General features: G+C 52.0%; 9 protein-coding genes across 10 annotated transcripts; 5 read left to right on the forward strand and 4 right to left on the reverse strand.

Annotated features, from left to right (window-relative positions):
* Positions 1 to 642: 642 nt before the first annotated feature.
* Positions 643 to 3,231, reverse strand: PV05_00934 (uncharacterized protein). The gene has a single exon (XM_013465870.1). It carries the CDS (start codon positions 3,197 to 3,199, stop codon positions 986 to 988), a length of 2,214 nt encoding a protein of 737 aa, XP_013321324.1. The 5' UTR covers positions 3,200 to 3,231; the 3' UTR covers positions 643 to 985.
* Positions 3,232 to 6,422: 3,191 nt separating this feature from the next.
* PV05_00935 (uncharacterized protein) lies at positions 6,423 to 7,580 on the forward strand (the record flags this gene model as incomplete). The annotated part of the gene is made up of 3 exons (XM_013465871.1): positions 6,423 to 6,470; positions 6,516 to 6,620; positions 6,681 to 7,580. 3 exons carry the CDS (start codon positions 6,423 to 6,425, stop codon positions 7,578 to 7,580), a joined length of 1,053 nt encoding a protein of 350 aa, XP_013321325.1.
* Positions 7,581 to 8,076: 496 nt separating this feature from the next.
* On the forward strand, positions 8,077 to 8,684 carry PV05_00936 (uncharacterized protein; the record flags this gene model as incomplete). Its single annotated transcript, XM_013465872.1, has 5 exons — positions 8,077 to 8,124; positions 8,183 to 8,197; positions 8,340 to 8,490; positions 8,540 to 8,605; positions 8,659 to 8,684. The coding sequence occupies 5 exons, from the start codon at positions 8,077 to 8,079 to the stop codon at positions 8,682 to 8,684; spliced, it is 306 nt and encodes a 101-aa protein (XP_013321326.1).
* A 572-nt stretch (positions 8,685 to 9,256) lies between these two features.
* Positions 9,257 to 14,087, forward strand: PV05_00937 (uncharacterized protein). Its single transcript, XM_013465873.1, has 4 exons — positions 9,257 to 9,556; positions 9,622 to 10,004; positions 10,055 to 10,201; positions 10,253 to 14,087. Exons 2-4 carry the CDS (start codon positions 9,635 to 9,637, stop codon positions 13,588 to 13,590), a joined length of 3,855 nt encoding a protein of 1,284 aa, XP_013321327.1. The 5' UTR covers positions 9,257 to 9,556; positions 9,622 to 9,634; the 3' UTR covers positions 13,591 to 14,087.
* Positions 14,088 to 14,133: 46 nt separating this feature from the next.
* On the reverse strand, positions 14,134 to 16,176 carry PV05_00938 (uncharacterized protein). Its single transcript, XM_013465874.1, has 7 exons — positions 15,823 to 16,176; positions 15,665 to 15,733; positions 15,588 to 15,603; positions 15,382 to 15,461; positions 15,262 to 15,307; positions 14,993 to 15,205; positions 14,134 to 14,828 (listed from the first exon to the last, which is right to left on the reverse strand). Exons 1-7 carry the CDS (start codon positions 15,886 to 15,888, stop codon positions 14,791 to 14,793), a joined length of 528 nt encoding a protein of 175 aa, XP_013321328.1. The 5' UTR covers positions 15,889 to 16,176; the 3' UTR covers positions 14,134 to 14,790.
* A 182-nt stretch (positions 16,177 to 16,358) lies between these two features.
* PV05_00939 (pyridoxamine 5'-phosphate oxidase) lies at positions 16,359 to 17,744 on the forward strand. Its single transcript, XM_013465875.1, has 2 exons — positions 16,359 to 16,613; positions 16,914 to 17,744. The coding sequence occupies exons 1-2, from the start codon at positions 16,496 to 16,498 to the stop codon at positions 17,639 to 17,641; spliced, it is 846 nt and encodes a 281-aa protein (XP_013321329.1). The 5' UTR covers positions 16,359 to 16,495; the 3' UTR covers positions 17,642 to 17,744.
* Positions 16,455 to 22,461, reverse strand: PV05_00940 (uncharacterized protein). Its single transcript, XM_013465876.1, has one exon. It carries the CDS (start codon positions 22,068 to 22,070, stop codon positions 18,222 to 18,224), a length of 3,849 nt encoding a protein of 1,282 aa, XP_013321330.1. The 5' UTR covers positions 22,071 to 22,461; the 3' UTR covers positions 16,455 to 18,221.
* Positions 22,462 to 22,892: 431 nt separating this feature from the next.
* Positions 22,893 to 24,555, forward strand: PV05_00941 (uncharacterized protein). Its single transcript, XM_013465877.1, has 2 exons — positions 22,893 to 23,496; positions 23,616 to 24,555. Exons 1-2 carry the CDS (start codon positions 23,271 to 23,273, stop codon positions 24,437 to 24,439), a joined length of 1,050 nt encoding a protein of 349 aa, XP_013321331.1. The 5' UTR covers positions 22,893 to 23,270; the 3' UTR covers positions 24,440 to 24,555.
* On the reverse strand, positions 24,482 to 25,951 carry PV05_00942. Of its 2 annotated transcripts, XM_013465879.1 has the most exons (4): positions 25,607 to 25,951; positions 25,531 to 25,556; positions 24,977 to 25,474; positions 24,482 to 24,919 (listed from the first exon to the last, which is right to left on the reverse strand). In XM_013465879.1, the coding sequence occupies exons 1-4, from the start codon at positions 25,654 to 25,656 to the stop codon at positions 24,864 to 24,866; spliced, it is 630 nt and encodes a 209-aa protein (XP_013321333.1). In that variant the 5' UTR covers positions 25,657 to 25,951; the 3' UTR covers positions 24,482 to 24,863. The 2 variants fall into 2 exon arrangements, with proteins under 2 accessions (XP_013321333.1, XP_013321332.1); XM_013465878.1 differs by having other exon boundaries at positions 24,977 to 25,556.
* Positions 25,952 to 25,960: the final 9 nt, after the last annotated feature.

Consider the following 25,960-nt stretch of genomic DNA (forward strand, 5'->3'; position numbering starts at 1 on the left):
TCTGACTTCGACGAGAAATGCTGATCTTCGATGAAGAGTTACAGTATTATTGGATCTTCGTTCCAAGCCACCTGCACCCCTACTGCAAGCTGATGTCAACGAGCATCGTGCTTCTGCTACTTAAATGCAGGTACTCTGGTATTCACGCGGGTCCTCACATGAGAGCCGTTAGTCTGGAGAGAACAAAAACGCACTGCTGAAGACTGGTTTCAAAGCGCACGTTCGGTCTGCTCGATTATGGTTGAGCGGCTTGGGACGCAGCCCGAGAACACATTCACAATGGAGCTAACTGATTCTCAAGTCCTCTGCAGCTGGGTTGCATGAACCCTGTGCCACAGTCTGTCAGCCGATGCCTCGAGTGTCGTTGCAGAGCTTGCCAGCCATGTTCTTCGCATTGTACTGGGGATCCTTTTCACCTCCAGCCAGACCGCTGGTTACAGCCACCGCCCTATGGAAGGAATCAAATGGGAACTCGATGCCAAATCATGCGGTCATTGCTTTTATGTTCTAGCACCTAGATTGATTGTGGTTCAAGTCATATGTTGGTACACAATAAATGCCGCCAGCGCTTTACCCTTCGAACCCATTCCGCTCGCTGTAACGTTCAATGGTGTATGCATTTGCATCCCGCCTGACGCTTGACGAAGACAAATTTAGACCCAAACCCATGCTCTTTAGCGAGCCTTTTCGTAACCTCATGTTTTCATGCATCGTATGCTGGTTGCTGGTTGCTGTATTCTCAGACCACTGTTCCATTCGTGTCGTTTCGTGATCCGTTATCTTTTGCCTGGTGCTGTTGTACCCAGCTTTTTGTTCGTCCTTCATCATAGTCGTAAACCATTATTGCAAGCCATTCGTTGTCTTGCAATACCCATAGCCTTCTGCACATATCCCGTCCAATGCGTTTCCATTTCCTCCTCTAAAATGCCGAAAGTTGGCATCGTAGTCTTGCGCGATGGGCCTTGCCTGTCGATAGGCCATCCCATCAGATCTTCCTACTGAAGAACCCCTTGACCTTATCAAGGCCCCTCTTGAACCAACCCTTGCTCCTTCCCTGCAAAAGCTCATCATCGCACTCACCAGCAGACGCTTGTCCAGACACAGAGGAGGTAGGCGAGTAGTAGGGAACTCCAGAGAAATCTGGCCATTGGTCGTAGCTGGAGTCCGTCGGCGAGGCGCTCGCTTCCGCAACGAATCGGCACAATGAGGCCAACGATAGTGATGGTGATGGTGAAGCCGCCGACACCACGGTCGCTGGGATAGTCCTAGGCACCGCCAAACCCACTCGTCGACGAAGAGGTTTCTGTGGAGGACTTCTTGGTCGCGAATTCTCTGGATATGGTGCTGGCGCTCGGGAGGACCCTGACCGATTTCTAGCCACTGACTGCTCTTTGCCTTCTGGGACGATGTCGCCGGCACTAACCCGGCTTATAAGGGTGGCATCAGCAGTATTCCGAATCGCAACGTCGGAATGAACCACAGTGCCAGCGATTTCCTCCTCATCGTCAAAGATCTCGGTGAGTCGCTGTCGAGGAGGGCCATTGTGCACTGAAGTGTATATACTGGCCACAGTCGGGACGGTGGGAAGCATGTTTGGAACAGTAGCTGAAGGCGGTTCAGCAATAGCGAGCTCCAGCACGACAACACGGCCGAATCGCAGGTTCGGCAGTAGGCCTGTAAATGCCAGGTTGGCGAGGTCGTAGACGGTTTTGGCTGGATGTTTTGATCTCATCTCAGTCACCGTAATCATCAAGGGTTGTCTAGCAGCACCTTGTACCAAGACTCGGACAATAGTCTTGGTAGCCATAACTGCAGTCGTTGGCTTCTGAGCAACGGGTGTAGCGGCTGGTACCTCCTCCTCGTCCTCTGCCCAAGAGAGAATTGGTCCTCGATCTCCAGCAGCTGCCAAACGTTGATGGAACAATTCCCGGTCTGTGAAACGACGATGTGCTGGAGAAGTGGAGGTAGCCTTCTGTTCTTGAGGTTCTTCGCGGTCAGTAATATCGCGAGATTGAGGTGTCGTGGCTGACGTGGGAGGAGTGGCTGAGGCTTGATTCAACCTATCCTCCATGTAATCATCCTCATCCCATTCGGCAGATGGGAACGCTTCTTCAAGACGACGGTTAAGTTCTTCACTAGACATGACCGGAGCTGGAGAGGCTGGAGATGCAAAAGTGGCATCTACTGATGGCGAGGCACTTGACGGAGCCGTCATAATACCTGTGTCTGAGGTATTGCCGCTGCTGTTGCTTGATCCTGACGGTCTTTGAGTAACATAAGTCCTCACGTCCACAACGGCATCAGGATAATCGTCGGCATGGTCGTAGGAAATGCAGCAGCTTGTAAGCTTCGACTTGGCCGGCCCACGTGCGATTCGGGCTTGTACGGCAGCTCGACAAGCCTTGTCGATGGCCACCTGCTCCCGAGTGCCAGCAGTGATAATCTCCACCCGGCTTGGAAATCCAGGCGTACAGCCGTTGATGACAACCTCGCCCTCCTTATAGTGGACGGATTCAAGGGTATCGACGCGAGGAATGTACTCCTCCTCAGTATATTCGTCGTCTTGCCACCAGCCATTGTTGCTGTAGAATTTATCGCACTGGCCGATGCAAGCATCCTCCAGTGCCGTTCCTCTCAGCTGCGCTAGGGCTTCTGGTTTGCCGTAGTAGACAACTGGATCCAGAAGCCGCGAAGCAGAGGCTACAAGCACGGAGATGCGGAGCCGCGATGTGTTGACCACTCCGAACCATTTTGTAGAGGACTTCAAGATGGCGATCGTCGCCGCAGGGCTTGTTGCTGACTTTGTATATACCAACTGTCCGAAGAAGTTGATGTGGTGTACCCAATACTCGACCTCATCACGAACCTCCAGACACTTCCACTCGTATTCATCATTATCTTCGTTATATATCTTGAGGCTGTCCTTGCGAGCAGCTGGCTCATGGTTTATTGGATTGGTGTAGCTGTCATTCCACTCGACAGCCCATCTCAATCGACGGCGGTATTGATGTTCGGGTCTCTCTTCTTGATGGGCCTTTGGAGCCCACTGTTGCGACCCTGGAACTAGACCTGCCACAGAGGGGTCAGGATTCCAGAGTCTGGCGCTGTTGAGAATGTCACAGGCATGCTGTTCCATGCGGTCTGGTTGGAATGGCTGCGCTGGCGTGCCTTGTACAAGGTCCGGAGCCATCGCATTCATATATGTGTTTGGGCTCTGCAGGTAGTGCTCTGGTGCGTCCGGCATGAATTCACAAGCACCTTCGTTGAGTGTGTATGTGTTGGAAAAGCCGCTGGCACTGGACGCGGAATAACATGGGAGTGAAGGCACGAATTCAGCTGCCAAAGGACTCAAATGCGAAGAGGAGGCAAAATGAAGGCCTTTTTGTTCCTTTGATAAGTGTTAGAGGCAGATGAGACATGGGACTTGGGGTGATTGGTTACCATCGTGTCTAAACCTTTGTGGGTGGAGGCGGTGCCCAAATTTTGGTGTTGAGTCATGAGGACCTGCTTTTGCGTTCGGCGTAGGCTTTTCTTCGAAGGGCGGCAGTGTGTAGAGGATGCAGGCTTCTCTGACAACGATAGATGATGAGTTTAATGATGGTACAACGGATCTTTCGCAGGAGCTGATGGGTGGATGTGTAGATCTTTGACGGCGAGTGACAAGAGAGCAGGCCGCGTTGAAGAAACCATGGCAAACAGCGTTGTAAATGTCACTGCCTCCGGGGGCAGGATGCACATTCACAAATACACTGCGGGAAGGCGCGTTGCCAGGTTAAAACACCATAGCAAGGCAGTGCATATGTTCCGGGTTTACACGAAGCACTCGGGTGGAAGGACATTCACGCATGGTCGCCACCACACCGTTTGAATCTCCTTGCCAACAGGGGTTGTTTTTATCCTTTCGCAGTAGGGCCCGCCGGGTCGAACCAAAGAAAGTTCCTCGCTCCTGGCGGCGGACATTCGCATTGTGCGCTGTTCATATCTCATGCTGACGGAGTCCTAAAGCGGACAGCGACCTTCTCTGAGGTGCAGCAAGCGTTGCCATGATCACCCAGCAGATTCAGATAAAGTATTGAGCGAACGCACTCCACCATATCCAGAACTTAGGGAGACGGAAGGTCCAGACTTATGTTGCATTCTGCGCCGCGTTTGCAATGGTGATATATATATGGCTCCATCCGTTGCGTTGGTATATCCGTGTTTGAAACATCCTCAAACGCAAAAGCTTCATTTCTCGCCATGAAGAGCACAAACATCAGAATCGGCCATCGTGTCTGCAGGGTAAAGAATTTTCGGGTTTGCGCGAAAGGCTGAGCCAGGCTGAGGCACGCCTCTCGACTGATCATAGGCTGGGCTTCTTGTATGACAGTTGAGATATATAGATATAAGAGGTTGAACCTTGGCAGTGGTCGGCTGCTGGTACGGTCGAGCTCGAATTACGCAGCGCCCGAATCATCCACCGCCCGTGAATTGTCAGGGTTTGTCATACGGAAGTTGGAATGACCGCCTGGTCGTGTTTGGCAAAGTGAGCCTACTTGAAGCCGGTAGCTCTCAGTCAGGACGTGGGTTGCTCGTCTTGGGCGTTTGTTTGTGCCTTCAGGCTGCTGCAACTGTGTCGAGATCCAGTGGGCTTTCCTGCCTTTCTGATAACCATTCTGAGCGGCCGGCATGGTGATCTGTAGAGGAGACAGATACACTGAACATCATCTTCGCGCTCTTTCAGTGTGGCCACCAGAGCAGAGCGCCAGGACCAGAAGTGGGAGTATAGTTGACTTCCGTGGTCACAATGGGTTTCCATTGTTCACGCTTTCGCCCACTTCGTCCACCGTTCAGATCGGATCACTCCAGTTCCATCACGAACGGGTCGACCGAATCTTGCAACTGGCTCCGGCAAGGTGGATGCCACGTCGTTGTCGCAACATTCCAAGCGTTGCATTTACGCTGGAATGGCTGCTGCGACTTCTGAAAGAGCCTTGCAGAAGAGTTGAGGAGATACGACTCAGAAACATCGTAGTGACGTTCAATATATGGTACGTTGGTCTAAATCTATGCGCAGTGCCGAAGTCCAAGAAAAGAAGAAAATGGACTTTGGCTTAGGTCCAGATGTCAGCTTGACGTGGCATATCTTGACGTGTTATGGCTGGTGGGCCACCTGAGCCGCCCAGACCACGCCGCCCGTAGCCACCTGTGCGCTTAATCGATTAGGTGCAGGCAAGCAATAAGGCCCCTGTGGCGCCTCCAGAAGACATCTCGCTCTTGCCCTTCCCCTGCCTCGCCGCGCTTGTCTAAGTTACCGTTAGTAAGACCGGAGTTTTTGATTCAATTCTCCTTCGACACACCTGCACGATTGAAGAGAACTCCCACTCCTCACATCAACTTCAGTTCTCTGGCCAATATTTGCGCGAAGTGCGAGTGCGATCATCTCCCAGGATCACTGAAAACCCATGGTCCGATGCGCAATGAATCTCATCGCCCGCAAACGGCAGCCTGCATGCAACAAACTGGAAACTGACCACACAGTGGGCGAGTCTTGCTCGAGTCCCTGCCATCCACCTTCAGGCCTTTCATACTCAGGTAGGATATCAAATTTTTTCTCGATACGTTTGCTATTCACACCAGCTGTCCGCCTTGTCAAAGTCTACGTTGCGGCCTGGGCGGCAGCCGAGCTGGCCCTCGCTAGGACCACGGCGCAATGGACCAGCTAATCTGCTTGCGCATGCAGCGCCGTTGTCATTCATGACCTCCAGCTGCCCCAAACACGCGTTGTCCATGTATTCGATACATAGTGCGGTTTGGAGGACGTCCGCAATGCCGCTCTCCTCGGAATGCCTGCAATGATTCTGGCATCGACCAGCTTTGTGTGCTGTGCCCAGGCCAGGTCCTGGTTGCAATCCCCTTCACGCTGAACAAAATTCACTGGACAGGGTGCCATGGTAGGTACAAGAGAGCAGAAATCATGCACGGACTTACCAAGGTCAAGCATCACTCCAACATCGCTATTTATCGCCATGGTACTTCGGCGCACTTTCGCTCCGTCAGCTTGATTGCTTTCTTACCCCATTGGTCTCGATGTATACATAACTTGATGTTTGTTTGACGTTCCATCAATATCCTCCCGTGTCGACCCATCCACGTTCCGGGACGGCTTATCCGATGAATCACTCCGGACTCGAAAAGAATTTTCACTTTGATGAATATATGTATTGCTGAAGAGGGATTTGGAAATCTGAGGAGCGTTGCTTCTTATGACATGAGCGCGATCCCTTGTCTTGTTCTTAAGAATGGCGAAAGGTCATTGTGAAGGATGCACCGTCAGGAACCTCGGTTTGGGCGGACGTGGAGCCCATCTAGTGGTTCCGTCCATGATAGCACCAATCCTGGCGTTTGTTTTGGTGGTCAATAGAGTCTACTGGCGCTTCAAGATGGTGGGCAGGCTCGGGCCCGATGACTACGGTACCATACTGGCTTTGGTAATCAGATGGTCAAGGCCCCATGTACAAACTAACAATCTTTAGGCATTCTTCATCACGCAATGTGGTGCGACTATTGCCGCAGTCAACTATGGATATGGCAGACCGCTTGAGACCTTGGACTGGAAGCAGGCATCCCGGGCATTGGAAGTAAGACTACTCCTCCCATGATCCGGCGTCAAACAAAACACTGATACACTGCCACTCTAGTGCTTCTTCATACTCCAGATATTCTACAAGCTCACTATCAACTGCACCAAGCTCTCGATATTGTTCCTGTACCGTCGTATCTTCACCGATCATCTATGGTTCGTCCGAATATGCTGGAGCTTAATATCAGTAGTGCTATGTGCCTGCTTGTCCTTCACCATTGCAACGCTACTGCAATGTAGTCCGATCAATGGAGCCTGGGACCGTTGGGATGACGGTGTCACTTGTGTCAACATCTACGCACTATGGTACTGCAATGCCATCTACAATATCCTTACAGACTTCATCATTGTTCTTATGGTACCGCCTGTAATCTTCAGCCTCAAACTGCCCACGCGGCAGAAGCTGGCGTTGACTTGCATCTTCGGTCTCGGCGTCATTGTCTGCGCAGCATCGATTTCGCGCTTGACAACTCTATATTCTTCGGCATATGGCACGGATGCTACCGCAGGATCATTTGTTTCAACCATATGGACGAGTATCGAGGCCGGCCTTGGGGTTATATGTGCAAACTTACCAATGCTACGGACTCCTTTGCAACATTTCTTCCCGAGGCTGTTCCCTTCAAGATCTGGGACAAATCAAGTGTCCAGCACGCCTTCATCCAGCCGAAGTGAGTCTGGCCGTGGCCGCACATTGGTCTTGTCGGCACAAGTCAACGAGCCGATGAGCAGTCCCGGCGTCCACTCGACATCCTCAGATGAATTCAGAAATACCCCGCCAAGCACTGGTAATGACGAAGCCCTGAACAGAGCGACTCAACGCCTATGCACCTTCTCAAGATATCCTGTACACAGCGACTGTGAGGCCCAGCAGGACGGTGACCAAGGGTTCGAATGGACATTCACCCAGAATGATGTCAAAGAGGAGTGGAGTCACGGTCCACATAGAGTGCGATGACCGGGAGATGTGTTAGGACTGCATCTTTCGGGGTAAATGGCATTGGCCAAGGCATTCATTGGGTATTGTATCAGTTAGGCTGGTGCCATGTCTAGAGCGGTCGGTATTTTCCTTGAGTGGGCATTGAGAAAAGGACAAGGCTTTTTGTGGAGGGCATGAGGGTTAGATTGTAATTGTGTATCGTGTGGACTACATGAAAACGTCAAGATCATCATACTGAGACATCAAAACCATAGAGAGGAGAGAACACCTCCGAGACCGAGTACAAGTGAGGTCTAAATCTTGACCGGAATCACCCGGCAAACTTACCCCAAATAGATGAAGCCCGGTCTTGGCTGCGATTGAAGGGGATCGAGCTAGAGCTTCAAACATAACTTCATTGAAGAAACAGCTTTGGTCACCAGTGAAAACACCTCGAGGACGCTTTGAGTCTCTTGTACGCTATATTGAATCTCATCTCTACTCCGCGGCTGCCAACGTGTCTTTGCAGGTCAAAATGTCGTTCGTCATCCGTCGAGGCGTGTCGACGCTCGTTCCTCCCAAGGTAGACGCATTCCTTTTAAAGGTCATTCATGATTTAGCTGACATCTTTTTTACAATAGGTTGCAAACCCATCGGTAAGAGAAACTTTCCTGCATCCGTTCTGCTCCCAGAGAATTGGGTCTGGGGTGGAACCCGCGACCGTGTTCCCCCGAACAACGACGCCTCTACAATACGGACAATGTTGGATGGATGAAGAGATTCTGATGTGACTTCTAGGGACTCGGAGCCGCCGCAAATGCCCAGCGCATGGCCAGAATAGCCAAGTTTTACGAACAATTACCAAAAGGACCTGCACCAGCACGAGCACCCAGTGGACCATTGGGCTGGTATCAAGCGAAATACTTTGGCAAGAACCCATCTGCTGCTCGTACGTGAAAGGCCTTTAATATGTTGGAAGAGATACTGATCTGGCATAGCGATCTGGCACGTCATTTTTGGCATTATGGCATTGGGTTACAGCATGGAATACTACTTCCATCTGAGTATGTTACGATGCGCCCCTGCGCGATGAACCCTTTGGCTGACAGTCATCCAGGACACCACAAGAACAACGCTCATTGAGTCGATCGCCCGAGGGGCTAGTGTTCAGAATAAGAATGTACATACAACGAAATAACCCAACTGCGATTGCTCAAAGGAAGATCTGCAGTTTTCTGCCTCGAGATGCTACATCCTACAGTGCATGCAGAATTCCCCATGTTCATGAGCCTTACGTTTCAGGTTTCTTTTGCTTGTGTCGACAGGTCTATTCGGCGGGTCTGGCCTAGATTCATTGATCACGAGCCTCCTGGAGTCAGGCAGGCGCAAGATTCGTGTTGAAAGGTATCAAGGCGAAACCGCCAGCCTAACAACAATGCCATCGTGCTTGAATGGCTGCGAGGAACGTTGGATACTGATATCGTGAATGCCTCAAAATGAAGATGGATTACATCCCATTAGCCGAGCCAGCGACCCTCGTAGAACTGGTAGAGCACGTACCACCATTACCATTATGCTTCAATATTGTCCAAAGAGGGATCGGTCCATGCACTGATCTATTTATGGCCAGGAACTTTTCCGCTGCAGTAATTGGATGTGATTATTGAGCAGTCGCATGACCACCAAACTCTCCTTCTACCGCCACTGCCTTGCATCGCGCATCGCGGCTCAAGCAACTCGTAAGTTGTAACTGGTCTCCGGAACGCCAAGACCCCAGGAACGCCGCAGTCTGGGTCTGGGACTACGACTTGCGCAGCCTCCTATCTCTGACTGATTCAACCACAACCAATTCGCTTCTGCGTTTGTATTTCTTCTCCCTGGCTCAAAGAGGCCCTCCGCTCTCAATATTTCCTGGTCCTCTTCCCTCGAAAGCGACCGTGATCCCAGCGCCAGTGTGCGTCATCGGGCTTTCTACGTACAGGCTGGCGACCGTGGCAGACTACCGTCTTTAACAGGTACATATCCGGCTGTCCGGTACTGGTCCTATTATTCGCTGCTCATTCTGACCGCCGCCGCATAGTTTCGAGGAGGTTATGGCACAGCAGAGTGCACAAGATGTGGTAAACCAATCTCAGTCGGCGGGCGACCACCTTTCGCCCACCGACGCACCTGCGACCACATCCACACCTGATATCAAAGTTTCTGGGGACGACATTGGTGTTGGGGAGGTTGCGCCAAAAGAGAATGGGACACACACACTTGCCAGTCTTAAGATGGACGACTTAGAAGATGCCTCAGGTCGCTCAGACACTGACACTAGCCGTGCCGATGGTAGTGTTGCTGGGGATAAATCCACCGAACAAAAACCTCTGAAGAAATTCACTGCCAAACCCGTCAGCTTCGCAAAATACTCAGTTCCAAAGGTCGTCGCCGCAAGCGCTGCCGCCAAAGGCACAGAGAAAGGTGAGCGTGCATTTTTGTCTCATAGTGACAGGCTAACGTCGTGACCCTAGTTGCGACTCCGACTTCTTCAGCTTCATCAATCACATCCTCAGGACGCCCAAGGCTGGTCGCGAAAACTACGAGTGCTCTCCAGCCCAAGGCCAAGCCATACCAAAGTGCTACACCTGATCCTATGCAAGTCTGGAACAAGAACAGAGGTATTCCTCCTTCTCACCAATATCTCGGTCCGCATACTGACAGACGTGAAGTCACACCTCAACCTTCCACTAAACACCTGACCGACGAAGAGCTTAAGCAGCAATATGGCATCCATCTGACATCCCGGATCCAGGCAGACGGCGAAGGAAAAGAGGCGAAATGGGCAGACATTGATGACGATGAGGATGACTGGGCACCAGAAACAATCGAATGGAATGACGGTACAAAATCTACATTGACGCCTGTTGAAGTCGTCCCACCGGTGGCGCAAAAACCAGCAACACCTGTGGAAACGGCAGAGAAACCCAAGCCTGTTGCTTCTTCGAAAGCCCCAGCTCCGCATTTCATAAGCTCAGTCGGTCCCAATGCTATGGTTCTGAAACTTGGTGCCAGCGCTGAGAGACATCAGGCACAGAAGGCTGCCAATTTGCAAGCGAGGAGTCCTTCAGAGAAGCCCTCACTTCTTTCCTCGAAGACGGCACCTGCGCCTGCACCCTCCAAATCGCCATGGGCTGCCTTACCGCCTGTGGACAAGGTCTCTCCAGTGGCCATCAACCCTGTGCTTTCGATGCCGCCGCCTGGTCGCTTCCCTCCTCCGCATCCTTATGCACAGGCTCCGACGAGCTTCACGGCACCGTCTCCTGCCAAAGAGATATCGGCGGACGACTTCAATCGTTCTTGGCGCGACACAGCTCATGGTCAACCTCGTGAGTTGTACGTGCCGACTTCGGGGCGATATGAAGCTGTCCCCGAAGGCCGCAGGCGCATGTCGAGGAACGAACAAGGCTTCCGAGCTCCCGCTGTTCTCCAGAGACCTAGTCTGATGGACACCCATGCTCCAGCTGAGCCTTCGGCAGCGTTCCAGACACATCGAACTAGTGCGGATCAAGTACGACGTAGAGCATCGTCGACTGTTTCAGGCGGCAGTGGCTCCTTCGGCCGGCGCATGTCCTTCAGATCTGGTGAAATACCAACTTCTGTGTCAGAAACTGCAAAACCTGTTGATAACGAGGTCGCTGTTCGACCAAGCTCTCAAGATGGGCTCCCCTCACAAACCCAGGCTTCTCATTTTCAAGCTCACGGCACGGGTGACCACATGTCTGCAGACGCCGTGCCTGCAACCGACGCGGATATCGAAACTCAACGAGCTCAGCAGCGAGCTCTGATGAAAGAAAACATTGAGCGAGCGCGGAGACGGAAGTTAGAAGAGGAGCAACGACTAGAGGCTGAAAAGCAAGAGCGCATTAGGCTGAAGTTGGCGTCCCTTGGTCCTGACCCCAAGTTAGCAAAAAGACACCGAGAAGAGCAGAAAGCTGAGGGTGTTGCTCAGGAAAACGAAGCGAACAAGGATACCGAAAAAGCACCAGCTGGTACGATTCCTGCTGCAACTACCACCCACTCGCCTCCGAGACCTCCACAACCCCTGGCATCTGGCGAGCCTCAACAATATGGAATGATGAAAGTTCATCCTCTGGATTCAGTCAAAAAGCTAGGAACCTCATTATCTCGACAACAAGAGTTACAGAAGATGCCCGTGCGAATCCAGGTCGGCTCCACTACCTTGGAGGAGCCGAAGTCAGAATTATCTCAAATGCCCTCGCCGATTACTAACGGGGCCCGTCCTTCTCCAGAAATACGAAGAACGAGCGGTCAGGAACCAGTGTTGTCTCCTGAGCCCAGTCCGAAACTACCCAAACCTAGCTCTTCAGGAAACGATGCGAGAAGTAGGTGGGGAGACATGCGCCACGATCATCGTTCGCCTCAAGGTGCCAATCTGTGGGGTATACCTAGCAAATCAGCCCTCGGCAACGGTACATTCGATCAAGGCCTCGCAGGATACGCACCACAAGATTTATCGCGAACATCTTCTACAGCGCAAGGTTGGATGAATGGGAGGACCCCTCACGCCGGTCGGTCACCACAAGCACAACATGTGAACCATGCGATGCCAGATGGCAGAAATTTCTCGTATCAGCCTCTGATCTCGCCGGACCAAGGTCCCTTGGCTGCTGATAGCGAGGTCGACTCTCTCTTCCCGACGACTAAGCCCGCTCCAATTGGCCCACCCCCATCTCACCAATCGCATCCTCTACCTCCCAACAATGGCTTCCAGAATGGTACAAGACCACATGGGGTAGATGCCTGGAACACCTTCCATCAAGCCACCAGTCAGCAAGAGCGTTCTGAAAACGAGAGACTACAGCGTGAAACGATGTCTCGGCGAGAAGAGGAGCTACGCACCGGAGTTCGGCAGGGACCCCAATACACTTTCAATGAGACCTGGAAGCAGGTGCATGTCGGTGATCAGGCCGGTCAGAGACAAGTCACGACGGTCGCGCAGTCTTCTGTGCCCGCCTCGAACATGTTTGGTGCCGTAGGCACGGTACCTGGCCCAGAAATGGGACCCCGGATGATGAACGGCCCTGCAGGCCGGGGATCTAGGTTCTTTCCACAGCCCATTGGAGGCCCTCCACATCAGGATCGACGAGCCTTCACATACAGTCATCCTGAACCGTCCAGATCACCGTCACCACCCCCCGCCGAAGAGTATTCGAGTCTCCATCCCGCTTTTGACGGCGACCACGCGAGACCTAAGGTCCACTTCCCACCAGAAAAGGCCGTTGTCAAACTTCCTCCAGCAATGCCACCAACTCCTCCAAGTCCTACTCCGGCTCAACTTGCGCATGCGCCACAAGCGCCACTGACATGGGCGGCGAGAGTGTCTATGCCGCCTTCAGCGCCCGGCCAGTCATTTCGATCTGCGTCCACTCCGATTGTGCAGAATCCATCTTGGCAAGAACGTTTCAATGGACTCTTGGGTAAGAAGTCTTCTCCAACAAGAGAAGCTGCTCAGCCAGTTGATGCGGTCCTTGCCATTGCGCCTTCTTCTAGAGAGCCACTTGATGTACAACACGTACTTGTACCTGCTGCATCAGTGTCTCTACCTGTCGAGTTTGACATTGGTATGCTGGGAGCGAACTACTCCATTTCGACGAAAGATGTTGAAAGCGAGGATGACCTCTTCGAGGATCGAGAACCAGGTTCTTTGCCAGCCATCAGGCTACCTCTGGAGACCCCACCATTGCAATGGGATCCATCATTTGCGCCAAAGATCACCCCGTCCGCGGTCGATCCAGTCTCGATCCACGCGTTCATGGTCAGCAATCTCCGGGAATGGCATGGTCCTTCGAAACCGCAGTTTGCCATCATCCGCTTCCCAGGATCGACCAAATCCGTCAGAAAGGATATTCCGGTCAAAGGAGCACCCGCAAATAACGGTGGCAGACAACGATTTGGCAATGGGTCTTCGAACTCTAGCTCGTACGCAGGGAAACGTGGCAGAAACCGAGATGGGCCACGTTCTCGGCAGGCGTCAAAAGCACACTGAGATTATGTTTGAGTATTACCAAGTTTCGAGTCGCAGGAGGGCGACTGCAGATAACACCATGAATCGCGTTGACCGAGCGGATTTGGTCCCCTTTGACCACGCCGCAAGTGAGAACCCGTTTCCAGTTACTATTGTATTCCATTGTCATATTGAACATTGCAGAGACGATGCAACAGTCTATGCGACCCGCATTTGGCCTTTGATGGCCTCAGATATCAGTATCTCGGTGGCGTCGCAAGAACAAATGTCGAAGGGGGGAGCTGGACTTCGGGAAGGAGGCTTGATTTGTTCGAGTCTGTCTGTCCTCAGTGATCGTTTCTGACTAGCTTAGTCTCTCTCGTGATCCGAAAGAGACTTTGGGACGAGGCAAAGAGCAAGGACGGGAAAAAGCCGTCTCTGCAGCGTTTGTAGCATTGAGTGCGGCATTGAAAGCTGTGCGCTCATACCTACACTCTCTTGCGTCCCGTGCAATGAAAGTTATTAATTGTTGACCACGCAATTCTCCCTCCTGTGCGGTGCCTCACACGTTTCGATTGATTATTTGTGCTCAGAATACTAGTAAGATGGACGTAAGGCTCGAAGACGACACAAAAGAGACGTCGTAGCATCAGTCGTCCAGGAGATTATCTCGTTTCAAATTGGGGACCTTCACTCATTCCAGGCTACCTTGTCGTAAATAATATCCTTCTTTCCAATTCCCAGGGATCATCTACTAAGTACCTTCGAAGCATACATCCTCGGTTCTAACCACCACCATCACCACCCATTGATTCATGCGGTTCCATCATCCCCGTTCCTCCTTCTGGCCCATCGCTTCTGCAGATTCGTGATAACCAGATACTATGTCGTGTAATACGGAGAATCATGAAAGAAGTCAACCGCCGTTGCAGATACCTTCATCGCGCGCTCTGTGTGTGTATATTGTAGGAAACGGAAACGGAAACAGAAATAGAAAGAAAGAAAAATTGAATACCCGGAGTAGCATCGGTCCGATTACATTTCCTTCGTTCCAATTGGGGGCAGGGGGTGTCGTCGTCCTTGTTAAGTTTTAGGTTTGGGGTGCACCGCATTTGAGTGATCAGGCCGTTCCAGCGATCGTGGAGTTTGCAACATGAAAGCAAATTCGCAATGTCGTTCGGTTCGAAGGGGAGTATAGTTTGCCGTGGTCAAGGCTATCGAGGGTAGTGGAGGCTAATCGTTTTATGGCTTGGGTGAGAGGAGTTGGACGAATTCCTCGTCTGATGGGACACTGTTAGCTGTTGTATCGAGTCATGGAGCGGTGAATAGGTAATGGGGAGTTAAAGGAGGACTGCCTTGCAACGCAAAATTCGTGCTGTGAAGACATGCGGACGGAGAGGAGGTCGAGGAGGTCGAGGAGGAGGAGGAAGATGAAAAAACGTACAATCTATTGTGCCGTTCCTGTCCTTGTCGGCCTCGGCGATCATCTCGTCGATCTCTGCGTCGGTGAGATTCTCGCCCAGAGATTTCATGACCTGGCGCAATTCTTCGGCGGAGATGGTGCCGCTGCCGTCCTTGTCGAAGACGTTGAAGGCGGCGCGGGTCTCGTCGGCGAAGTGATGTGCCTTGACGGTGGTGGACATCATTTTGAGGAATTCTGAGCAAACGGGGTCAGTAGGGGAGGCGTGGTGGAGAAGAGGCTGTCAATTTCACCTTCAAAATCTATGCTGCCTGAATGGTCGATGTCGACTTCATTGATCTACGACGAAAGGGGGGTTTAGTATGGTACTTGCGATGGAAAGGCAGGGGATGGTAGCAGATAAGAAGACAGACCATGTCTTGCAACTCTGAGTCGGATGGGTTTTGGCCCAGAGAGCGCATGATTTCGCCGAGCTCATGGGCGGTGATGGTTCCTGTCCATCATGAATCAGTACGAGATATTTATGAGCCCAGACGACTATTGAAGTTGAGTGAACGTGTGTCATTTTGGAAGTCGAACGGCAAGGCTGAGATGGTGACGTTTTGAGTGCCGGACTTACCACTCGCATCTTTATCCTGTGTTCAAACGTGAGCCAAAAAGGAGCTGCTTCAGAGCGCAATGACAGAGTCAACTTACGAACAAAGCAAAGACATCCTTGAAAGCCTTGATCTCATCCTCGGACAACGGTTGAGCAGATGTAGGCGTCTAGAAGGCATCAGGCGTGCCAGGGTTAGCTTGCATCGTGCCGTCCAGACTCCATTGGGGATTGGACTGGAATGTCAGGCGCGACGTACCATTGTAACCCTTGGCTTGGAAGAGGTGGGAGAGCTGGTATCGATCTTGGAGACTGTAGGAGGCATGGCGAGAAGAAGACCCAGGGATGCGGCTGAAATATACCAAGAGGAGTCGGTCAGCTTCTAGGCTGCGTTCGGCGGCTACCTAGTTAGAGCAGGAGATGCACAAGTGTTGAGTGTGCCTCGGTCCTGATCCTGATTGACCTAGCCGGCTGTGCTGTGCTTTGCTGTGCTGGCTGTTTGAGATTCGCCAAGGCGTCGCGTGCTGTGTTACGTATGCAGTGACAGCGATCGAATTGTGATTGCAGACACCTTCAAGGATTGTTAAGGCTGCATGCAGGATCGTGGTTTGCGTCGTCGGGCTGAAAGTTGTGAAACGAAACGAGGGGGAGGGGCTGAGAGGAGGTGTAGGCACGTGACATGGGCTTTAAATACTCACGTGATTATTGTGCACGTGAGGCAGATGGGGTGTTTCAAATGACCGTCACAAAAGCCCGACTCGCCGACAAAAACGACTTGATATCACCATCTCCAGTCATCATGAGATGCTACAGTACGCTTCTACGCGATGCGAAGAAGAAACCAATCTTTATGCGCTGTTGAAAAAGTCGCTCATTTGTATAGAAGTGCTCACCCATCTCAACTGCGAGCCTGAGCCCTTTTCTAAGACTATATGTTGACTCGAGCACCGCGACTCTCTCTTTTATTGTCTCCTCGATATATTCCAATGCTACATCAAGCAATGTCTACCAACACGACCCAAGCACAGAAAAGCAATAACAAACTGATCTGTAAGTCACGGCCCGTCTTGGACCACCCAATGTCAGAGTTCTTCATTTTACGTTGCGGTGCTTTTTGGAGGAGCCTCAAGACTATCCATCACACACTCCGCTCTATGACGACCAAGAGTCGATGCAATGCTTACCCGACCACACAAATCACCCTCATGAGTCACTATATTTCATGCCTGACTCCTGACTGTTTTGTTCCCTGCACTGCCGTCGCCATGGGCGTTGGTCCGCGTACCACTTGACAGGATATTATTGATTCCTCCATCCAGCACCCACCGCTTCTAACATTCTCTTTCTCAGTCGCACCGGGTGAAGCTCCCCCAGACTCCGCCGCCCCGACAACCACTCCCTCGAGGGCTGCACAATTCTCGCTCTCCAGCCTTCGCCGCTCTGACCTCTCATCCGATCCATTTACCCAATTCCACGAGTGGTTCACATCCCCCCAGTTGCGCGGACACGTTCCCGAGACCGTCACTTTATCTACGGCCTCTCTCCCTTCCGGCCGCGTCAGCTCACGGGTCGTCTATCTCAAAGAACTCGACGAGAAGGGGTTCGTGATCTATTCCAACTTCGGCACGAGCCGCAAAGCCCGCGACATCGCAAGCAACCCGTATGCGAGTCTGTGCTTTTGGTGGAAACCGCTCGAACGACAAGTGCGTGTTGAAGGAACGTGTGAACGACTAAGCCCCGAGGAAAGTCAGATCTATTTTGATACGAGGGCAAGGGGAAGTAGGGTGGGCGCGTGGGCGAGTCAACAGACTTCTGTCCTTGAGCCTCAGAACAAGGCCAATGGGACTGCCGAGGAAGAAGACGACGGCCGTCTTGACCTTGAGAATCGGGTCAAGGAAGTTGAGAAAAGGTTTGCAGGGCAGGATCACATTCCCGTGCCACCGTTCTGGGGTGGGCTTAGGATCATCCCAGAGGCCGTTGAATTCTGGCAGGGCCGGGAGAGTCGCTTACACGATCGGTTTTTGTATACGAGGATGCATGACAATGAGGGGTGGAAAATTGAGAGGCTGAGTCCGTGATGCTCTAGACCTAAGCACATAGACCCGCGAAAAGACAGAATAAAGAGACAAGAAGGATGTTTTGGTGTTTCAACATATAGAAGTTGAATTCTTCTTCGTCTTCATCAGCCCTTGCTCTTGCTTGTCTGATGTGGCTGCTCAGCTGTTGCTGGCAACTCGGTGTCCAGTTTGTTCGAGAACAGACCAGCGAATCTAGACAACCTTCGTCTAGATCCCCTCTAACTAGAAATTGAGTAGAGATTCTCTTTGTGTTCTGTTGGTACATCGCAATCCAATCCACCTTTTGAAACAACCAGTCAGAAAAGGCTCAATTGCTTGCTCCATCCAGCGCCCCCGCCAGAGAAGTAGCCGAACCATTCGACATGTGAAAACGCCGAGGCCATGTCCATATCCCATATATACAAGCTGTCGCGAGTCGTACAGCAACCTCCAAAACGCCGAGGCCGTAGAATCACCATTGTTGTGGTTCCTATGTTCTGGGTATCGTCGTCATATAACAAAAGAAAATGAGATTGAGGCAAGCGAAAATCCATCGCCACACTCGATTGGTACTTTTAAAGGTTTGTTTTCGTCCTCAAATTTAAGCACTGATACCGCCCATCAGCACCATCACCTTTTCAGTCACGGCGGCAGGGTAGCCTTTTCGTAACATTTCTTGAACAACGGCATTCGCGCTGGTGCGATCTTCAGCAGAAAGGTAGGCCCGAGTCATAGTTTCGTAAGTGCTTGGCTCACGCTTGTCGGTACCAAGCCGGTCGTAGATGGCCTTGGCCTTGTTGATATCACCTTCACCAGCCCAGCCATGAATGAGAGTATTGGCAATGTATGGTGTCATCGGAACGCCGCGTCGAGACATGTCAGCGAGCACCTCGGATGTATTGGCGACTTCATGATTGGCGACCATGGCTTCGAGCAAATTTTGATACAAAGTATCGGTTGGTCGAATGTTGCGCTCGCTCAAAACCGAGTCAAAGACAGCCTTCGCAGCGGGCATATCATGCATGACACATCCTTTGGCATGGATCAAGGCGCCATAGTGAACGGCTTCAGGGTGGACGCCGGACTGTTTCATCTCAGCAAGAATGGCTTCAGCGGCAGGCAGATTGACAGGCTCAAGGGAAGCATGAGCTTCGATGAGCAGCTTATAGGTGTGAGAGGTCGGCTTGATGTTCTTTGATTTCATCCGCTCGTAGTATTGCAGCACCTTGTTTCGGTCGCGTTTGGTGTTGAGGAAGTATTGAATAATCGAATTGTAAGGCGCTGGTCGCGGCCGATAGTTGGGAGCGGCTTCCATCTCGTCGAACATGTCAACGGCAAACCGTTCTTCGCTGGTTCTGCAGAGAGCATTGACCAAAGTACCATAAGTGACGGACGAAGGTCGAATCCCCCTACCCTCCATGTCGCCAAAGTATCGCAGACAATCATCAATGCGGCGAGCCTTCCCAAGCTTGCCGATGACGGCATTGTACAGGAAGACACTAGGAGCCACGCCCTCAGACAGTGCCCGTTGGAAGATCTTAACAGCCTCGGTCGCTTCATCAAAAATCCCTTCGAGTGTGGTAATGTAGATGCCGAAGGTGTTGGCCGACGGAGCTGCGCCCATGTCAAGAAGTTCTTGATGGATCTTGCTAGCCTGTTGACGGTCACCAACAGTCAAGCAAGCAGCAATCATGGAATCCAAGATTGAGACCCAGCCAGCCCGCACAGCTGGGATTTGAAGTGACATTGGGACGTCAGAATGTGCCATGCTCAGAATCTCATTGATCAAGTTTGACTGCTTAGCCTTTCCAGCAGCTGTGATCAATTTGGCATAAGCAGAGTAATGCAGGTTCCGACCAGCGCGACGAACGTTTCTCAAGCGAGACAGACCATCGTTGAGGTGATTCTCAATGCGACCTGTGGTGCTCTCAACCAATTCCGAGATTGCCTTCGAGGCACGAAAGTCGGTGGTATGGGCATACGGGTCGAAAGAATCGGCCTCCGGGGCGTGGCCGACAAAAGACACATGGGGAGACACTGGCGACTGTGCTTGCAGAGCAGCAGGAGTGGGAGCAGCGGGTTGAAGAAGCTCTTGCCAGCGCTGTAGGAGGTCTGGCCGAGCAGCAGCAACCTTTGACAAGCTTTCACTGACGACATGAACGGTAGACGGGTCCATGAGGATACCACGGTGGAGGACAGTCTCAAGAAGGTGGGCGAACCTAGCTTGATGGCCAATGTCGACGGAATTCTCGGACAGCAGCATCTGTGCCTGAACATGCAAAGCTAGAGCAATATCTTGAGCATCGAGCTGATGAATACAATCAGGTCCCAGACTTGCAATGGCATGTTGGGCAACAGGTGATACAAGACCACCATTCTCGATCATGGCTCGCAACAAGGAAATGCTTGTCTGTGACGAGATTGGTGCTTGAGCTTGTCCGAGAGATTCTCCAAAAAGCACAATGGCTTCATCAATCTCCGCGCTGGCCAATTGACGGCTTGCTTCAGAGGCAGCAGAAGTCCGAATGCGCTGGAACATGGCTCGAGCCTCAGCAACTGCTTCTTCGACTAAGCCATAGCGCATCAAGGCCAGGGTGTACATTGTAGCGAAGTCCGTGCTTGGTGTTAGTGGCAACGATCGTGCCTTGAGCCAGGTAGCTTTAGCTTTAGCAATATCGCCAGCTCGGATGTGCATGGCAGTGACAGCCATGACTGGTTCGGCTGTCAAGTTTGCAACCGAAATGGCGTCCAAACTGCTCGTAGCCTCTGCTGTCTTACCAGCATCGGCGGCGGCGGAGCTGACCTTTGAGAGTGCTCGGTCTCGGACAGCCGGTTGCAGAGTGTACTCATTGATGCTTGAGATGGCAGTAGAGAAGGCTTTGTTGTCGATATGATGCTGTACAAGTCCCTTCACGACGAAAGCAGCAGTCAGGTCCTCCGAGAGCGGCTGCTGGTTGGCGGAGTTCTGGAACGATTGCAAGATTCTTTCGTAGAAGCGAAGGCCAGTCTCTGCAAGTCCAGAAGCATAGTAAGCCTTAATCAAAGACGCATACACTTGCATGTCGAGGGGATCATTGACAGCTCTGCTGATGGCGAGGTCACGATACTCCTCGTAGATCTCGTGAGCGGCATGAATATCCTGCTTCGAAGCTTGTGCATCGATGACGAGAGTGTACAAGCGAGAGTCCAGACGGATGTTCTCGGCTTTCATGTCGGCCAGTAGAACGTTCAGGTGATCAACCAAGCCAGCTTGAGCACAGGCTTTGACCAAGGCATTGTATAAGGGTGCAGGGAGTCGGAAGCCATCGAGAGTCGCGCGAGCAATGTTGTATAGCTTGGTGGCGAATGCCAGTGAGGTATCGGCGGCATAGACTTCTTGTTGTCTGGTAGCAGAGGGGAACACCAATGCACCCTCACTTCCGTATCGAGCAGCTCTTTCACCTAGATGCTTTTGCACCTGATACGCTTCAAGACTTCTTGCTGCCAAGAAGTTCAGAAGTATCATGTATGAGGCGGCGTTGAGTTCCACAGAACGCTTGGTCATGTCTCCATAGACCTCGAGCGCTCTGGGCCATGGCTGGTACCCATTGCTCAAGTTGATGGCGGATAACAAGATATGGTTGTAGGCATCGACAGTAGGAACTTGACCTTCTTTGATAATCGCCTCAAATAGTGCTGGGATATCGGCATATCGATGTTGCTGGCCAAGGCGGATAATTTGGTCAGAGACGAGAGTCTCCTCAGAGGCCAGCGAAGTTGCATCGGTGGAGAGGGTCTGTTCCAATGATTGGGATGAAGACTCGGGGTCGGTGACGGTCGGCTCCTGAGCACTAGGCGACACTGCTCGAGTGCTGACAACCGGACTGCCGATTTCCTCTTCTTGAGACGGGACGGATTCAATCTGTTGTGCAGCTTTGACATCCTGGATCTCTTTCGCAATGGCCTCGTCAACCCTGGCAAGTGCTTCAACCTCCGCAAAAACCTCGTCCGCCTCTGGCGCCTGTGTAACAGTGGGCTCGCTATTCGCTCGAGTGGCGGTCAATCGCGACGTCGGTCGGAGAACGTCGAGCGCGCGAGAAGAGTCGAGCCGCTGGTATTTTGTAGGGCCAGTCTTCTCTTGTTTCCATCCTATCCGTCTGGCAAATTGATGTTGCTTCCACTCCGAGTCATCACCTGTCTGCTGTGCATGCTGCCAGGCTGCGTAGTACTGGGCTAACCCACCATCACCGCCCGACGACTGGGAATTGTGTCCAGCCTTCGCACCGGCGCCAGAACCCGAAGGGCTCGAGAATACATTTTGTAGTTGTGCGGTCTTGGAGAATTTCGCAACCGGGTAATTCTGAAAGGTTCCGAGTGACTGACCAGCAGCAACGACGGAAGGAGCGTAAGTATGGGCGATTCCCTTTGCGAAGCTGACTCTTGCAAGATGTGCGAAGGGCTTGAAAGGCATTAGGAGATCGAAGAGGGCTCTTCAAGGGGAAGAGGATAGTGGTCGAGAAGAAAGAAAGTGACTAAAGCAGGTTCATTTGACGACTTGGAAGCCGTCAAACGAACGCGCAGACTGAAGAGGGTGAAATGGTGGAAGGAAAGAAAGGTCTTGAGCACACTCGGAGTGGAGTGTGTTGTTGTCGTTTGTCTGATCAATGCTGGAAGAAAAGAAGGTATTGTTCGTGAGAGGCGTGTGCGAAATATCAAGGTGGCTCGAAATGGCACGTACTCGCAAAAAGATCGTGCCTAGTTGCCTGGCGGAGTAAATTGGAAGCGTGTTCCAGTGGTGATGAGCACTCGAGGCTGTGGATGGAGCACGTCAGGTGGACGGCAGACGGATATCGTTAGAAGACAGGAAGAGTTAGGAAGTCATCGTGACCATTCACGAAGCCGAAATGCTTGAAAAGGACCCGTTTTCAAGGGCGAAGCTGTGCTCGATGGAGCTGGTTCATTCGTAGCATATCGGAAAGATGAGGGATTTCCATCGCAGATTCCCGAATGCACCCTGTCCATTGGTCTACCGAGCTCTAGGGCTCACGGCCTGGCGAAAGTCCCCCGGAACATGAATAACGACAGGCTCTGGTGGGCTCCCTGGAAGTCGAGCTCCCTCCCCGGAGCCAATGACATACTTGTCCCTGCTCGGAGCATAACAGTTCCTCTATCCGGGCACTCGGAAGGAGTTTGGGCCTTATTCTCGAGGCATGCAGATGACATATGGAGAAACTTTTGTTCATCAAGGTTCTGGTTAATCCGTACTCCCCTATGTTTATACCAGTAATCAATGATGACACCAGTGATGTTCGTGCGAGTTGCACCGATGAGCACCTACTTGAAGAGTTATCTACGCAATCGAGCTCCTCTCTCAGACAGTTTCCATCCCACGAATTCTACCACAGCAGAATGATCGACTTCCTCAACTCTTAGGTATGTAACCTGAAGTGAGAAAGTGCAAGGTAAGCGACAAGGCAAGCCACGGTCCCTTGTTGATGCTCCAAACGCACGCGAGCACCTCCGCATTTTGCCAAATCGACAGATGACTCCTGACCTCTGACACGTGGAGGACAGCAGATATTGACATGGGCTCACTTGTAAGCAACTGCTGCTGAACAGCATCAACTATCGCTGTCACTCTGCCCATCTCACTCCTCGCCAACTGCTCGCAATGGCATCTACAAACACCGTCCCATCCACAGCCTTGGGCCCGTCTCAGGCCTCTGGCCTCTCATCGTCAGCAACAACGCGTAAATTCCAACGTCCATCCCTCTTCACCCGCTTCCGTTTCTTTCTAAGAATATGGCTCATGAAGGGCATGACCACGCTCTTCTTCAAAAGCATTCGTCTAGTCCATGCCCGTCAGCTTCGCGGCTTTCTGCCAAACTACACAAAATGTGAGCACAAGCCAAAGCAAGAGCCAAAGCACAACCAACACCAATCTTCAATCTTCAATCTGCACTCCTCTGCCCTCCTCGTAGGTCAACTCCACTAACAAATTCCCGTCCTCCCCAAGGCTATCCCGTCCGCCCAACACTAGAAAACCGTATCTTCCTGCCTAAAGGCTACACCAGCACCGGCACCACGCAGTATCCCCTCCTCATCACCATCCATGGCGGTGGCTTCGCCCTTTGTGATCCAGCCATGGACGACGAGTTCAACCGCACCTTCGCCGACACGTACGACTTCATCGTCGTGAGCGTGAACTACCACAAAGCCCCTGGCACTGCCTTCCCGACCCCCGTCCATGACGTGGGCGCCATCGTCGAGTCCATCCTTGCCGACTCTTCACTCCCCATCGACACCGGCAACATCTCGATCGCCGGCTTCTCCGCCGGCGGCAATCTGTCTCTGGCCGTCGCTCAACTGCCAGGCATCAAAGACAACGTCCGGTCCATCATCCCCGTCTACCCCGTCGTCGACTTCACCGGCCAACACAAGGGCGCCTTCCGCACCACGCCCGATGGCAAACCCGACCTCCTGAAGGACCTGGGACCCTTGTTCAATTGGGCCTATATCCCGCCTGACACGGACCTATCCAACACTCTGCTCAGCCCCATCTGTGCCGATAGAATGCAGCTGCCTCAGCGGATATTCTTCATCGGCGCCGAGTACGACTATCTGTGCCACGAAGCAGAAGTCATGGCCAAGAAATTCGCCGGCCTTGAGGCTTCGGATACAGGTCCTGAATGGGAACAGAACGGGATCAAATGGCGGATGGTGCCGGACGTGACTCATGGGTGGACACATCTGTCCTTGAAGAACCCGGAAGCGGAAAAGAAGAGGAAGAAAGATCTGGAGGGCTTGTATAAGGAGATGGCAGATTGGCTGAGACAGTAGTAGTGTACAAAGCGTATCCTGTATATGGAGCAGGATGAACAAGGCAACAGTGGAGACTTCGAGTCACATTTATGCAGAGTCATACTAGAAGTACTTCAACCTGTATATGCACACGATTCTCCTTCATAAGCTTTTTGCTTCCCTCCCAGTCGGTTTGCCCAAAAACGCCTTGCTATGCTCAATCACATGTGGCCCAACACATAATTCAAACACCGGTTCAGTGCAATGCAGTTGTTCGAAAGACCGCTTGGTCAAGCCCCATGTACTAGGTCGACCAAAGGCCTGCTCTGCGCAGCATACAGGACGAATGGCCTCGGGGAAGCCGTGGCTGAGGGCAAAGCTGACAGCGCCAGGACTTCCACGTGTCGAACTAATCCAAGAAGGCCACACCAAGACGTCGTAGCTCTTAGGGTGCATGATGATATCAACATGCACAGCCATCGTCAGCTGGCTTTTTGTTGTTGACCGCAACATCAATCACTAACGCCAATGTTTAGTACCCGACCCGGGAACATCTTATGCTTTGCTGTGGCTTACCTTGCGGATTAGGCTGCGCCTGGTCTTCGCCCTCCATGCCCGGCAGGGCCTGCGCTATCCTCCTAAACAACGCCTTGACATTATGACCGAGTTTCGCGCTGGTCTCCATGAAAATGGCGCCTGCCCTTTTCGCCTCCTCTTCTCCCTGCTGCGTTGTGACTTCTCGTTTACTATCTCCCAAATCGGTCTTGTTTCCGACCAGCACGACAATCACATCGTTACCACGCTCACCCCGGACATCATCTATCCATTTCCGCGTCTGTTCAAACGTCTTTTTCGATGATATATCGTAAACCACAACGGCGACGGAGGAGTCGCGGATGTATGATGGGATTAGGGAGCGAAATCGTTCTTGGCCGGCTGTATCCCACAACTGCAGTCGGACCGTGCGGTCTTCTAGATACATTGTTTTCGAGAGGAAGTCGATTCCGATGGTGGCTTGATATGTTGTGTCGAAAGAGTCGTACATGAATCGTGTGATCAGAGATGTCTTGCCAACTGTAGCCTGCGTCAAAATGCGACTTGTTCTTGGGAGAGGACTGTTCCGGTCATACCACTCTGTTCGCCGAGAAAGACGAGTCTGGTGGTACTGTCAGCGGTAAACTTGATCCTGTCTGGGGCTACACAGACTTGAACTTCTTCAAAGGGTTCGAATACGACCCTACTGCGCTTTGCGCCATGATTGCCTGTTGTGTATGAGGAGCCTAATGAAGGGCTCTACGCCCGGAGGATGGGATCTTCGAAGGATTTTGGGGGTCGATTTCGGAGTAATGGTGCTATCATAAAGTCATGGCATTCATGAACAAAGGACGAATACTATGTATGAGCAATCAGGAGAGAGAAGGGACAACTCCTGACTACAGACTGCAGTAGTAATTCAGGGTCGGCACGAAATTAACAGACGGCAACGGCGATTAGGAAGCGGGTGTGGAGTCAAGGCCAGACTTTATGGCCTTCGCATCTTTTCAACCTTCATGACCGCAT

The sequence above is a fragment of the Exophiala xenobiotica genome (genome assembly GCF_000835505.1).
Source record: "Exophiala xenobiotica strain CBS 118157 unplaced genomic scaffold supercont1.1, whole genome shotgun sequence".
Classification (NCBI taxonomy): Eukaryota; Fungi; Ascomycota; class Eurotiomycetes; order Chaetothyriales; family Herpotrichiellaceae; genus Exophiala; species Exophiala xenobiotica.

Excerpts from the sequence above, each read along its gene's own strand:
- PV05_00934 (XM_013465870.1), bottom strand. The coding sequence starts at position 3,199 with ATGAATGCGATGGCTCCGGACCTTGTACAAGGCACGCCAGCGCAGCCA.
- PV05_00937 (XM_013465873.1), top strand. The coding sequence starts at position 9,635 with ATGGCACAGCAGAGTGCACAAGATGTGGTAAACCAATCTCAGTCGGCG. Across the intron at positions 10,005-10,054 it reads CGCCAAAGGCACAGAGAAAG|TTGCGACTCCGACTTCTTCA; the intron begins GTGAGCGTGCAT and ends TCGTGACCCTAG. Across the intron at positions 10,202-10,252 it reads AGTCTGGAACAAGAACAGAG|TCACACCTCAACCTTCCACT; the intron begins GTATTCCTCCTT and ends ACAGACGTGAAG.
- PV05_00938 (XM_013465874.1), bottom strand. The coding sequence starts at position 15,888 with ATGCCTCCTACAGTCTCCAAGATCGATACCAGCTCTCCCACCTCTTCC. Across the intron at positions 15,308-15,381 it reads ACTCAGAGTTGCAAGACATG|ATCAATGAAGTCGACATCGA; the intron begins GTCTGTCTTCTT and ends CTTTCGTCGTAG. Across the intron at positions 15,206-15,261 it reads AGGCAGCATAGATTTTGAAG|AATTCCTCAAAATGATGTCC; the intron begins GTGAAATTGACA and ends CCGTTTGCTCAG.
- PV05_00939 (XM_013465875.1), top strand. The coding sequence starts at position 16,496 with ATGTTGACTCGAGCACCGCGACTCTCTCTTTTATTGTCTCCTCGATAT. Across the intron at positions 16,614-16,913 it reads AAGCAATAACAAACTGATCT|TCGCACCGGGTGAAGCTCCC; the intron begins GTAAGTCACGGC and ends TCTCTTTCTCAG.
- PV05_00940 (XM_013465876.1), bottom strand. The coding sequence starts at position 22,070 with ATGCCTTTCAAGCCCTTCGCACATCTTGCAAGAGTCAGCTTCGCAAAG.
- PV05_00941 (XM_013465877.1), top strand. The coding sequence starts at position 23,271 with ATGGCATCTACAAACACCGTCCCATCCACAGCCTTGGGCCCGTCTCAG. Across the intron at positions 23,497-23,615 it reads TCTGCCAAACTACACAAAAT|GCTATCCCGTCCGCCCAACA; the intron begins GTGAGCACAAGC and ends GTCCTCCCCAAG.
- PV05_00942 (XM_013465879.1), bottom strand. The coding sequence starts at position 25,656 with ATGGCGCAAAGCGCAGTAGGGTCGTATTCGAACCCTTTGAAGAAGTTC. Across the intron at positions 25,475-25,530 it reads CTTTCTCGGCGAACAGAGTG|TTGGCAAGACATCTCTGATC; the intron begins GTATGACCGGAA and ends CGCAGGCTACAG. Across the intron at positions 24,920-24,976 it reads GGCGCAGCCTAATCCGCAAG|TGATTGATGTTGCGGTCAAC; the intron begins GTAAGCCACAGC and ends CATTGGCGTTAG.